The sequence below is a fragment of the Microtus oregoni genome, unplaced genomic scaffold, assembly GCF_018167655.1.
Source record: "Microtus oregoni isolate MIOR12 unplaced genomic scaffold, Mior012 000098F_ref0000018, whole genome shotgun sequence".
Lineage (NCBI taxonomy): Eukaryota > Metazoa > Chordata > Mammalia > Rodentia > Cricetidae > Microtus > Microtus oregoni.
The window spans coordinates 174,239-186,826 of NW_024544711.1; the positions used below are offsets into that span (position 1 = coordinate 174,239).

The window sequence follows — 12,588 nt, forward strand, 5'->3', positions numbered from 1 at the left end:
ACATCTGTATGAAGACTGCCTACATCCCCACCTGTTCTGAACCCAAAGGGGTGCGTGTACGGATTCTAGCTCTGTGCTCTTTAATTGTAAGAAAACAACAATCCTTGCATCTAGTATTCCACTGCTGGTACTAAAAGCTTCTTCTGGATGAACTCTATTGTAAACATTATTTCTCATCACACATAAACAGGGATGTTAAAATGTTACCTACAAAACAATACAGTAGAAGTAAGCCCAGTGGGTCAAGTTTATAGAAAACCAAAAGAGCAACAACAAAAATCCCAGCATTAAGCTGGGCAGTGGTGGTGCTCGCCTTTAATCCCAGAACTCTGGAGGCAGAGGCCAGCTTGGTCTACAAGAGCTAGTTCCAGGACAGGCACCAAAGCTACAGAGAAACCCTGTCTGGAGAAAAAAATAAAACAAAACAACAACAACAACAACAAAAAACCTCCCAGCATTCCTGGAATGGCATCAAGGCCCAATAAAGACTTCCTGGCCTGAGGGTGTTGACAGAGTTTGCCCGGGAATGAGGCCCTGGGTCTGATCTCCAGAAGGCACAGAAAGTAGCAGAATGGCGGTGCACACCTTCAATCCCAGCTGTTGAAAGGTGGGATTGAAGGTCAGCCTGTGCTACACTGCAAGCCTGAGGTCAATGGAGCTTCATGAGAGACCCCTTCTCAAATAAATAGTTGTAAAATCCAGAAAGAAGGTTTAGGAAAGTAACCAACATCTGAAGACCACACAGAATCTCCAGAAGTAAAACTGACTCTGAAGATCGACAGCCCACAGAAATTTGCACAGTGGTGTCTTGTCTCCCCAAGGCGACAACCTCCCAGCATAAGAAGGGAGAGTGCAAAGTGTCGGGGAAAAGGAGCTGGTTTCAAAGATCAGAAAACACTTGGGAGACCGGGGGAGTGCAACAAAAACTAGCACTGTGTGAAAAAGACATAAGGAACTCTGACCTTGACAAGCTAATCAAAACATCAAACAATAATAATTTGAATGGAGGTACCTTGGGGGTTGAGGAAAGATGCTCTCGGAAGCCACAGGTCATTTATTGCACAATCCCAGAGCCAGAAGTGGGCCCATCTCCCTACAAGCTGTTAGGGAGGACCCTGAGACAACACCCCCTTACCCCCAATACTGGTAAATTGCCATTGGCTGCTCATCAGAACTGGATAGCCAGATTCTATTGCTGAAGATGCCACACACTGTGGTTGTAGGACATAGGAAATGAAAAATCAAGCTGCAGCTGGGCTGGAAGCTTCCTCCCTGCTGGCTAGCCCTCGTGGTACAGGAAGGTGCTATGCAGGTTGGGGGGGGGGGGACTGTCAGCAACCGGTGATATTCAGTTGTGGGCCCCGTGTGCAATAACACTGACATGCCAGGCAAGATGGTCCCAAGGGTGCAGTAAGGTAAGACTGACTGGAGGGTAATCAATATTGGAGGCCTTCTCTATAGGAGAGAACTCACATCTGGCACCATAACCCTGGTCAAAAGCCTGTGGTTGGGAGGGTTGTAGGCCCTGGTGGGGAGTTACGGCTGCTGTCTTGTTAGGCACGACGTGCCTTTCAAACTGCCTTCCAGACAGCCAGGTAGATGTGCACAGCACAGTGCTAAAGTCAGCACTGCTCATGGAAGTTTCTTATCTGCAGTGGCCAGTGGTAACTCCAGAGATAAATACTAAGATAGATACTAAGGATAAATGATTACTGAAAGCTCGGCCATAAATAAAACACTCCCCGAAGGCTTCGCGACCACTGACGATCAAGAGGCAGAGTAAACAGGGGAGACATCACCGGCTTCTAGGCAGGACATGGCTGCTGTACTCTAGGCCTCACTGCCTATGCGATGACCTGCACAAGACTAGGCCTATCAATAGCTCGTCACAGAAGAGAGAGGGGCTCACGGCACCCCGGCGCTCCCCAAGGATTTAGATGCAGTTAGCATTGATTAGAGAAGGGAGCGACATTTTCTTCATTGGTCTAGAAATCAGTAAAGGGCATGTGTGCCTGAAACAACCTTAATGAAATTCATTGATCGGGTCATCATCATCATTGAAGAAAAAAAAATCAAGATAGCAGAAGGGAGGCTACCCGAGAAGAGGAAGCAGATCAGTAAGGTTGGGGAAAGGACCAGAGAAGCAATGGGAGTGGCTATGATTGACATAGATCACACACATGAATGAAAACAGCATCATCAGACTGATCATTACATAAATGCTAATGAAAATTTAAAAATCAGTTTACCCAAAAGTTGCCCCAAAGTTAAAATTTCCCCAAGCAAGACAAAAAAGTGGGGGTGTGTCAGGGTATAGGCCCTTGCAGCAAAGACAAGGAAAGATCCAGTCCTAAGAAACAGAACATCGGCCAGCGGTGGTGGCGCACGCCTTTAATCCCAGCACTCAGGAGGCAGAGGCAGGCAAATCTCTGTGAGTTCGAGGCCAGCCTGGTCTACAGGAACCAGGACAGGAACCAAAAAGTTACGGAGAAACCCTGTCTCGAAAAATAAAAAAAAAAAAAAAAAGAAAGAAAGAAAGAAAGAAAAAGAAAAAAGAAACAGAACATTGAGCTGGGCGGCCATGGTGCAGTCCCAGCACTTTGGAGGCAAAGTCAGGTGGATCTCTGTGAGTTCAAGGCCAGCTAGGTCTACAAAGTGAGTTCCAGGGCAGCCAGGGCTGTTACACAGAGAAACCCTGCCTCAAAAAACAAACAAACAAAAAGAAACAAAGAAAGAAATGGAACACCAACCAACATGTACAAGTTCTGTTTGGCTAACGGTCACCCCAAACCTTTCGTAAAAGCAAGAAGGATGTTGCTGAGCTCTTGGTAGCCCCCACAGGCAGCCAAGCCCAGGGAAGCTGCATGAGGTCAAAGGTTCAGCATCTCACCAAGGAGTCTCCTGAGCAAGCACAAAGTCAGATATGGAGAGACAGCACTCGGAAGACTTCCTGCACAGGTGCAGAGCAGCAGCTTAAATGTTCAAAGCTGATCCAAAAGCGAGGCATTCTGGTAAAAAGGTCAAAGGCTAATGCTGGGGGGGGGGGGGGGGGATTAGCCCAATACAGTGGACAGGTGGCTCCCGGAAGAAGCAACCTGACTTTGTGCCCGCCTTCCTCGCCCACCTTTGCCTGCTGAGGCAGAACCTGCATGGATGGAGATCAGAGCTAGGGTTCCTTGGCCCGTTTCCTGCTACGCCTCATCTACTTAGGACACAGGAACTTGTGGGATCCTAGGGCAATATTACCAGAAGTGAAAATCAATTGCAAAAGCCTTTCGGATCCTTCCTGTAAAACGTGAGTGAGCACGTGCTCGGAAAGCCATTTCTCCTCACTATCCTTACAAAGCACGGTAGCACCTGAACACTCAGACGCTCAGAACTACTGCCGTGCTAACACCAAGGAAGCCAAATTAAAAAACAAACAAACAAACAAAAAATTCTGTCCCCGTGACAGGGATATAAGCCAGCACACAACAAAACCAGCAATGGGCAATTTAAAGACCTGGTGGCAACCTTTTGATTCTCTTTCATTTTTAATAGCAAATGTCACCCTTAGCCCATTTAGCGCCCCCCAAAGACACTGTTTTTTGTTTTGTGTTTTAAACAGATTTCTTCCGTGCAGTTGAGAACAGGTCATTTAGGAGCACAGTTTGGAAGATACTAAGTAAAACAAATAGATTCTGCCTTGATGAAGAAGCACAGGCCGTTAAACAGAAAAGCCACAGCCATTTGATTCGTTTTGTACAAAACTGCTTGATTGTACCGCAGGAGGAACCTACCTAAGGGAGAGCCACCTGTCATAATTGGATTTTCACAGATAAAGAAACTGAAATTGTTTCTTCGAGGAGTGTTATAACACACGGAGCTCTTGCAGCTCTCTGGTGTAATTCCAGCCTTGGAGAGGGCAGGAGGCAGAAAGACTTCCTGGGTGAGCGGCTCACGCTCACAGTGCCGACGAGGCTATCATTCTACAGGCTTTGTAGTCAGAGAGAAGAGCATCCGGTCTGTGCGGAACAAGGATCCCAAGCACTATAGAATGACCTTGGATGCTGGTCCAACTTCTTTAATGCACAGAAGAGAAAAAGATGGCTTAGAAAGAAATGCAAGGAGGCCTGAGCTCCCAGGAGGTGAAACGGGTCTCTCTCCCTCAGCATCACGGATGTTTTGGTGCTAGATGTATCTGTGCAGCGGTGTCTGCCTTGCATGTTGGAGAATGCTTAGCATCAACTCTGGTCAGTAGCAATCTCTCCCACCCAAATGTGACAAAAATGAATGTCTGCAAACACAGCCAAACATCCTCTGAAAGGGCAGAGCCTGCCCAGTTAAGAACCACTGGCTTTAAAACTTGTGTGACCGACAATCAGACCCCTCTGATGGCGTTTCCATACCTCCTGAATGACCTTTTGTTTTTAAATAGATGGTTTGGGACTAGGGAGACATGATTAATGCAAGAAGCAAACACTAAAGCTGATTACATGTCAACTGATTAGCAAACTCTTAAAAACAGACTCCGCAAAAGTGGCCCAAACACACCGGCCTGCTGTACCTCATGTGACCGGAAACACAGAGAAGCTAAGATTAACAGACGCTCTAAGATGATGAGTCTCATTTCAGGGCTAAATAAAATATAGAAATATAACCAGGAGGTACTTCAAGGAGAAATCGCCACACAACCAGCAAGCTCTTCCCCATCTTAGATAAATTCAACATACATTATACCCTAAATATAGAATTATCTTTAAACAAACAAGAATGTATTTAACTACCGGGTTATTTAATGACTGTACCCTAGAGATAAGAAACCAAAGAGCAGGCTTTCCTATAGTGGTTATTATTTGTGTTTAAATAAATAAAGCTTGGGGATCAGAGGGTAAAGCCACACTAGTCAGCTATACAAACCAGGGTGTGGTGCACACACCTTTAATCTCAGGACTAGGGAGACAGACAGGCAAAAGCATCTTTGGGAGTTTAAGGCCACCCTGGGCTACACAAGACTGAATCTGTCTAAAAGAGAAACAGAGCTCACATAAAGGTGATCCCAGCACTTGGGATCCCATCCCTTTAATCCCAGCAGGTGGAGGTGGAGACAGGAGAGATATGGCTGGGCGGAGAGAGGGATGGATATAAAGGGAAAGAGACAGGAACTTGGTGTGGTATGGAATTTGAGGATTCATGGAAAAAGGATCTCGTCCCATTTTGGTCTGAGGCAGAGGTAAGAGCGAGTGGCCAGCTGCTTTGCTTTTCTGATCTTTAGGTTAAACCCCAGTATCTGTCTCTGGGTTTTTATTATTTGTGATACAGTTTCCCAAACGAGCGATTCAAAGCAGTGGCCCTTGGACCATCAAGGAAGAAGGCAGGCTCATATCCTGAGGACCACCGATGATGGCGAGGCTCTAGGCACTGCAGTGTGAAGGATTACCTGTTTCTCTTCTTCCGGTGCTCTCGGTTAGAATTTTCTGACTCACTACCACTGCTTGTGTTACAACGTGAGCGGGACCTGAAGACGAAAGCAAACGGGAGACATTTTTATGACAAATTATAGAAAGGCTCATCGGGTACGCTAGAGGTGATTGTGGAGAAAAATCACTAGTCCAAACACAAAGAACCACATTATCTCTCTCCCACTAAGTGTTTCTGGACACAGTCAAACGTCTGAGTTAAACTTACAGTCCAAAGAGCGAGGCAGGAGGAAGAGGAGAACACATAAAGAGAAACATTGTATTCCCAGAAAGGACTCCTAAGACCCAGCATGCCTAACAAAACTCAACGCGGCAAAGCTAAACTCCACAGTGTGGACAAAATAGGGATGCCATCTCATCGTCTCCAACCCCTTACAGGACAGGTGGAGTTTATTCGCACTGCTTTGAATTTGTACTGATCATGTGACAGGTTTCACCAACAGAATGAGGTGTGAAGAGAGCCTGCCATTGGCTCCAAACAGGGCCATTGGCTTCTGCTTCCTTCTAGTTACCCTACAGAACACACACATGCACAATGTTGCTGCTTTAAGCCAAGTGTGGAGTGGTTTACAATATGGCAGGGCATAGCTTGAGACAGTTCCTCAGAGGCTCAAAAGGAGCAGGAAAGAACAGAGAAATGTCAGGGGTCAGGACAGAATGGAAGACTGAGATCCAGCTAAAACCCACCAACTGGTGATACAGTCATAGCAGCAGCAGAAGAGGGACAAACTCCACTCCCGCCCTGACGATGAACACCCCCATCCTTTCTCCTCCCGGACCCCTCCCGTTGCTGTCTTACCGCCTCCTCTGCTTCAGATCTGAGTCTTCGCCACTGTTATGAGCTTTCCTGAGGAAAACAAAAGAGAGCAGTCTGGTCAGCCGCTAAGAAGGCACAGATTTCACATCGGTGACTCCAGATGCCTTTGGTATTGGCTCACTTGCCACACATTTATGTCATGTGTATAATTCAGCCCTGTGACAGGTCCCAGAAACGCAGCACACCACCAGCTGGCCTCAGGAACCCAGTCATCTAGCGCAAGGCTGTGGTGTATGTGTAATGCCCGGGTTGGATAAGCTCCGCTCACCCAGCAATAGGGATGGCTGTGGTGTCTAGGAATGTAATCCACTAGGTAAACTCTCAGCTGATTCCAGCTCTCACTGGGGCTCACTCTCTGCGTCCTGGCCGTGAATTCCTCATTTCTTCTATAATAACCTCATCTGCAACAATTCGCTAGCCTACGTCTTCCTTAGACTTTGGCTTTTATTATCACTGACCATCTCCAGACACGGTGCTCTCTCGCCACACCGCCCCCTACTTCCTGTTTACCTTTAAGCACTTCTAGTAGGGCATCTTGTTAAAATATGCAGGCACTGAAGCCAGACCGTGTGAACAGGAATCCCACCTCCAGCACTGAAGCCAGATTGCATGAGCAGGAATCCCACCTCCCTCACTGAAGCCAGACCGCGTGAACAGGAATCCCACCTCCCTCACTGAATCCAGACCGCGTGAACAGGAATCCTACCTCCCACACAGAAGCCAGATCACGTGAACAAGGAATTCCACTTCCAGCACTGAAGCCAGACCTCATGAACAGGAATCCCACCTCCCTCACTGAAGAGCTTTGTGACTCAAGCTATTCCTCCGAGTGGCTTGGTGTTTCATGTTTTAATTTTTATTTTAGATGTAAGGATGTTTGGCCTGCATGTACGTCTGCATACTATGTATGTGCCTGGTGCCCTCAAAAGTCAGAGACACTGTCAAATCCTCTAGAGCTGGAGGTACAGATGACTATGAGCTGCTATTTGGGTGCTAGGAATCCAAGCGGGGTCCTGGAAGAAGAACCAGTGTTCTTAATCACTGAGCCATCTCTCCAGCCTGAGGTGCCTCAGTTTTAATAGAACCCCCAATAAACAGCTGTGAAGAGTAAAAAACCGGGGCTGGAGAGATGCTGCAGCAGGTATACAAGAGCATGTATTGCTCTTGCAGAGGACCTGGGTTCAGTTTATAGGGCAGCTCACAATGATCCTGTAACTCCAGCTTCTGGGGACTGAGCACTGCAGGCACCTGCACTCATGTGCACTGCCCTCATACACACACAAACACACATGCACATATACACAATTTAAAAATAAGAAAAATAAATCCTCAAAGTAATACATTCCAAGTGACTAGGACATGAGTCAGTGTAAGCTGTCACTATTACTGTTTACTCCCCTAACGTCATCCTACCCTTTATCTGACCCATGAGCTCTGCTTATTGTGTCCTTACTCAACTTAGGGTTCACTCGGTAACCTCCATGCCAGTTCTCGGTCCTATCCCTAACTCGGCTTTTTAGCTCATCATCTTGGCATCCGGGACTGAACCAGAGTAGGCTTGGTACAGCGTCAATCCGCTTTCTAACCGTGTTTCAGTTATTCAACAGTTGGACACCTGTCTCTGACCTAAGTACTGTCCCTGCAGAGTTCTGCCAACATCTCCTTTGGTGGCCTTCAGCTAAGGGGCTTCTGCATTAGCTTGTCTCTTTTCTCCTCCCAAAGGGAAAGGTGGCATCAAATGGAGCTCCTCCATCTTCCCTCCACCTGAAATAAACACTTACCATCTCCCTATTACTTACACAACTGTCTTGACAACAAAGGTTAGCCCCTCCCCCTGCTACCTCTATATGCAACACGAGTCCTGATCACTTCTCTAAATCATCTTGGTGCACTCCCTGCTGACCTCACATATATGCAACTTTCCCTGTCAAAAGCCTTTTGTAGATTTTAATATTATCAACTTTTTCTTTACACTATTTATTTATTTATCTATTTATTTGTGTTTGCGAGCAGTCAGAGGACAGCTTGAAGGAGCTGGTTCTTTCCTTCCACCATATGGCTCCCAGGATTGAACTCAGGTCATCAGATTTGGCAGCAAGCACCTTTGCTTCCTGAGCCATACATCGGCCCTTAACATTGACTCTGACTCTAGACGGCTCCTCTTCTCCCACCTGTCCCTCCTCTTGTTCAAAGCCAAACTTCCTCAGACATGTCTAAAGATTCTGCTCCATCTCCTTCCCATATGTCATCCAACCCTCAAAAGAGTAGACACATCTCTTCAACACCACCCCCAGGCCTTCTGTCTTCCCTCTGCCTCTAACTACTTAAACCATATATGACACACCGATACACAACCCCTGCCCTTAGGCTAATTTGGGGGCAATTAGGCATCCACACAAGCAAAGTCACATGTGCGGTTCCACCTATAAAAAGACTGCAGGTTCACACTCTGCTTTTGCCGACGCTTACACAGCAATATCACTTTGGAGGACAGAGTCCCCTGGCTGTAAGCGTCATTCTAGTTCCCAATGTAGTAACATTTAATATGTATTACTGATACCCTGCAAGGCACATTATATAGCTAGCATATCATCCATGTTTTTAAATTAGTCATTTTAATACAGAAAGCATGTGACTATCACTATTTATAAAAATGTTCTCTAACACTATTTCAGATAAAGACTTCAGCACCCCTGCTTGCTTTATTTTGAAAAGAACAGGCTCTTCCCGTTATCCTGAGGAGACACACAGCAGTGGCTTTCTGAGCATCATGGTATCGCAGCATGCCCGGGACCCGAAGCTTCTGGTCCCACTGGCATGAGAACCCTGTTCCGCTCACCTTCTCCGCATGGGCTGCGCAGACTCGTTGTCACTGCCGCAGGACAGGTTACGCTGGCGGGTACAGGGGAACTTTGGTGACTTGGTGCGATCACTGGGTGAGTTGTAGAGCCCACTGGAGTGGAAGAGAAAGCTCAGGGTCGGACTCAGGAGTTTTCACAGGACCGAGTGTGGAGTACAAGCATTAACGTCATTCGGACTTTTTTTCAGAACTGTACCCTGACTATAGATCAATGGTTCTCAGCCTTCCTAATACTCCAACCTTTTAATACCGTTCCTTATGTTGCAGTGACCCCAATCATAAAATTGTATGATTCATAACTTCATAACTGTTATGAATCATAATGTTAATGTCTGCTATGAGAACCTCAAGGGGGTTGCAACCCACAGGTTGAGAGCCACTGCTCTGACCCATCATGAGGGCCTTGTGGGTGACTTCTTTATACACACTGGCTTTCCTTCTTGTCCTTCTCAAAGGTTTCACAGTAGGAAACACGCTACTGACACCCACGTCAGCACTTCCTGAAGCCACAGGGCAGTTAGTGTCCTCAACTGGGTAGGCCGGGACAGATGTGCCGCCCTCTGCTGCCCTTCTCTCCAGGGACAGTGGGCGTGCTTACCTCTGGGGTCCATTTTCTTCCCACGGCGCATGAGATTTGCTTCTTTGGATATCAGGGCTGTTTTCATTCTTTGCTTTCTTAAAACTTGAATAATAAAGAATGGAAAATAAGTTGAGCAAAAACAAATGATGTTAGTCCACACTGATTTACTCAGAAGACTTATTTAACGGACATTAAGATGCATATGTGCACACATTTACTTGTTTATAGCTGCGACTCATTCCAAAAGGAACCTATGATGGCTGCTTAATAAGCATCTTTTTTTCCAGTAAGCATGTTTGTGCCTCCTCCCTGAGCCTAGTTGCATTGCTTTAGGTGAGGAGAAGTCCAGCCGACCAACTGTTAAAAACTCTCTAAAGAGTCCATTCTAGTGGCCAAGAGGAGATGGTGGGAACTGGATGAGCCAAAACTAAGGAGCGTGGGAAAGCCTTTGCAAAATCACTACTTAGGAAGTTAATTAAAAATATATAATTTAAATTGAAATATGGTGGCAAATGCATTTAATCCCTGCACTTGGAGGGCAGAGTCAAATGGGCTTCTCAACCCAGGGCCAGGCTGGTGTACATAGGGTGTGCCTGTATATCATATGTTTATATAAATATGTTATATTATATATATGTGATATATATATTATTTTTAAGGAGTTTATATGGAGTATTCTGCATGGATGACAGTACTTTCCCCAGAAGCCATGGGCAATTAGATGAAAATCTCACTATCAGGCATGGTATCAGTATCATCTCAGTTTTGTCAGAGAGGCCCCAGAGGTACCCAAAATAACAGAGGCTATAACCATTGCTCTTGCTTGCCCACCATAACTAGACAATGAGACCCCATTGTTGAAGACAACAACACAAGTCAGTTGCAGGACATACATAAATCAAGCTAGAACTGATCAGGAAGCTTTCTCCCTCCTGGCCGGCTTTCATCGTGCTGAAAGCTGCTATGCAGGTCATCGGGACTTACTCAGGAGCGGTGTGTGCTCTGCGATCCTGACCTGCCACGCAGCTTATGCCACAGGCATAATAATGGAATGACTGCTAACAGGGATAGCCAACTGCTTTCTGACTGATTCTGAGGCCTGCTCCACAAGAGACAATACTTGCCTGATAAGAGGGAGGTTGGGAGAGAAAGGGAGAGAGGGAAGGAGCAAGGGAGGAAAGGACAGAGACTCCTTCCCAGGAAAAGAGGAAATAAGAACTACAAAGTAGACAAAGGCAGCAAGATGAAAAGGGAGAGATGCTGAGTGCAGCGGTTTGGATGAGAATGGCCACCACAGACACTGTGTTTGGATGCTTGGTCCCCAGCTAGAACTGTTTGGGAAGGATTAGGAGGTGTGGCCTTGTTGGAAGAAGTGTGTCACTGGTGCTATTCCCAGTTCGTTCTCTCTGCTTCCTGCTTATGGACCGGATGCAACCTCTCAGCTTCTGCTCCAGTGCCATGCCTGCCACCATGCTTTCTGCCTCGTTGACTGCCATGAACTCTAATCCTCTGGAATCACAAGCCCCAAATGAAATACTTTCTTTGTGAGCCAAGTTACCTTGGTCATGGTGTTTTGTCATGGCAATAGAAAAGTAACTAAGATACTGGGGCATCCACTGACATGAGGCTGGCATTCTTCAGCAGAGGCCAGACGCCCTGGCTCCAGCTTGGGCTCTGAAAGCTAACTCTGGGCAGGATCAGGCTACCCTATCTGACCTCTGCCCAGCTTCCAGATATCCCGGCTCCATCCTTCCGGATCAGAATGACTTCTGAATGTCATTTCCTGACCTAGTATCGTCTTTCTGCCCTAAGAAAGTAAATATAACTGTTGTTGTCGTTACTCAAGCCCAACAAATTATTTTAGATCACCCAGACGAACAGAGGGAGGGATCTGCAGAAGGGCATGGGGCCACAGCTCACTTCCTCTGGAGTCTTAGCTTGCCGAGAAAAAGAGACTTAGCTGCTAATCTACTTTTAATCCTGGACTTTTGAGGGATCTGGATAGATGTTACAGAATACGGCTGTGACGGAATTCTTAGTAATAGCAACCAAGAGGAGAAAGGGGAAAGAGACAAGGATGCTGTAAAAACAGAACAAACGAACTTCTGCCTTAGGACACTGTATTCACACAGGAATAGTGCACACCTAATAGAAGACACATCCAACAAGGTCACACAGATCAAAGGTTTAGTACATAGCAGGCATGTTTTACATAGGTCCGATATATTACTTAACAATGACTTAAAACCACAGTTTCAAAGAACAAATTCCCAGAGTAAATGCTTCCCTTCTGAAATAATAAAAAGTAAAACATACAGCAGAGATTCACTACAGTAGTACAGAGTGTGTGCTTACTAAGTCAGAGAGAAAAGGTGAAGAGAAAAGAAGGGAGGTAGGGAAGGAGAGAGATGAACAAGGAATTGCAAATGAATGAATGACAGCGAATAACGAAATCCCAGTGGCAAGGTGACTGTGCTCCTTCCCCAAGGTCCTTCTCACTCTGCAGCCTGTGGGGGAGCCTGTCACTCTTCTGTTTTCAAGACTGTGAGCAGCAATGAGTTGCAAAGCTGACTGAATGATTTCTAAGGGGCTTGGGATCTGAATATCATGGGAGATTACTGTTCTAATATTGGATCTATCACAAGCACGCCTTGTACGTGCTGACAAAGCAGCCTCTACCCAGGACTGTGAGGCCAGCTAGGGAAATGCAGTCTTCACTAAAATTAAGATTGCATCATTCTAAAAGGTTGATCTGTAAGGAGATTGCCACAGAACTAAAGAAAAGAAAACAGGCTGGGCAGTAGTAGTGCACGCCTTTAATCCCAGCACTCTGGGAGGCAGACGCAGGTGGATCTCTGTGAGTTCAAGGCCA

General features: G+C 46.3%; 1 protein-coding gene across 2 annotated transcripts in view; it reads right to left on the reverse strand.

The window, feature by feature from the left end:
- Positions 1-12,588, reverse strand: part of LOC121443022 (band 4.1-like protein 4A) — a 188,743-nt gene that overhangs the window by 22,829 nt on the left and 153,326 nt on the right. For both annotated transcript variants that reach the window (XM_041644706.1, XM_041644705.1), the window contains exons 15-18: positions 9,735-9,818; positions 9,116-9,229; positions 6,259-6,306; positions 5,420-5,497 (exon numbers count right to left, since the gene is read on the reverse strand). In XM_041644706.1, coding sequence (XP_041500640.1) covers positions 5,420-5,497; positions 6,259-6,306; positions 9,116-9,229; positions 9,735-9,818 — 324 coding nt within the window. The remainder of the gene's footprint in view (positions 1-5,419; positions 5,498-6,258; positions 6,307-9,115; positions 9,230-9,734; positions 9,819-12,588) is intronic.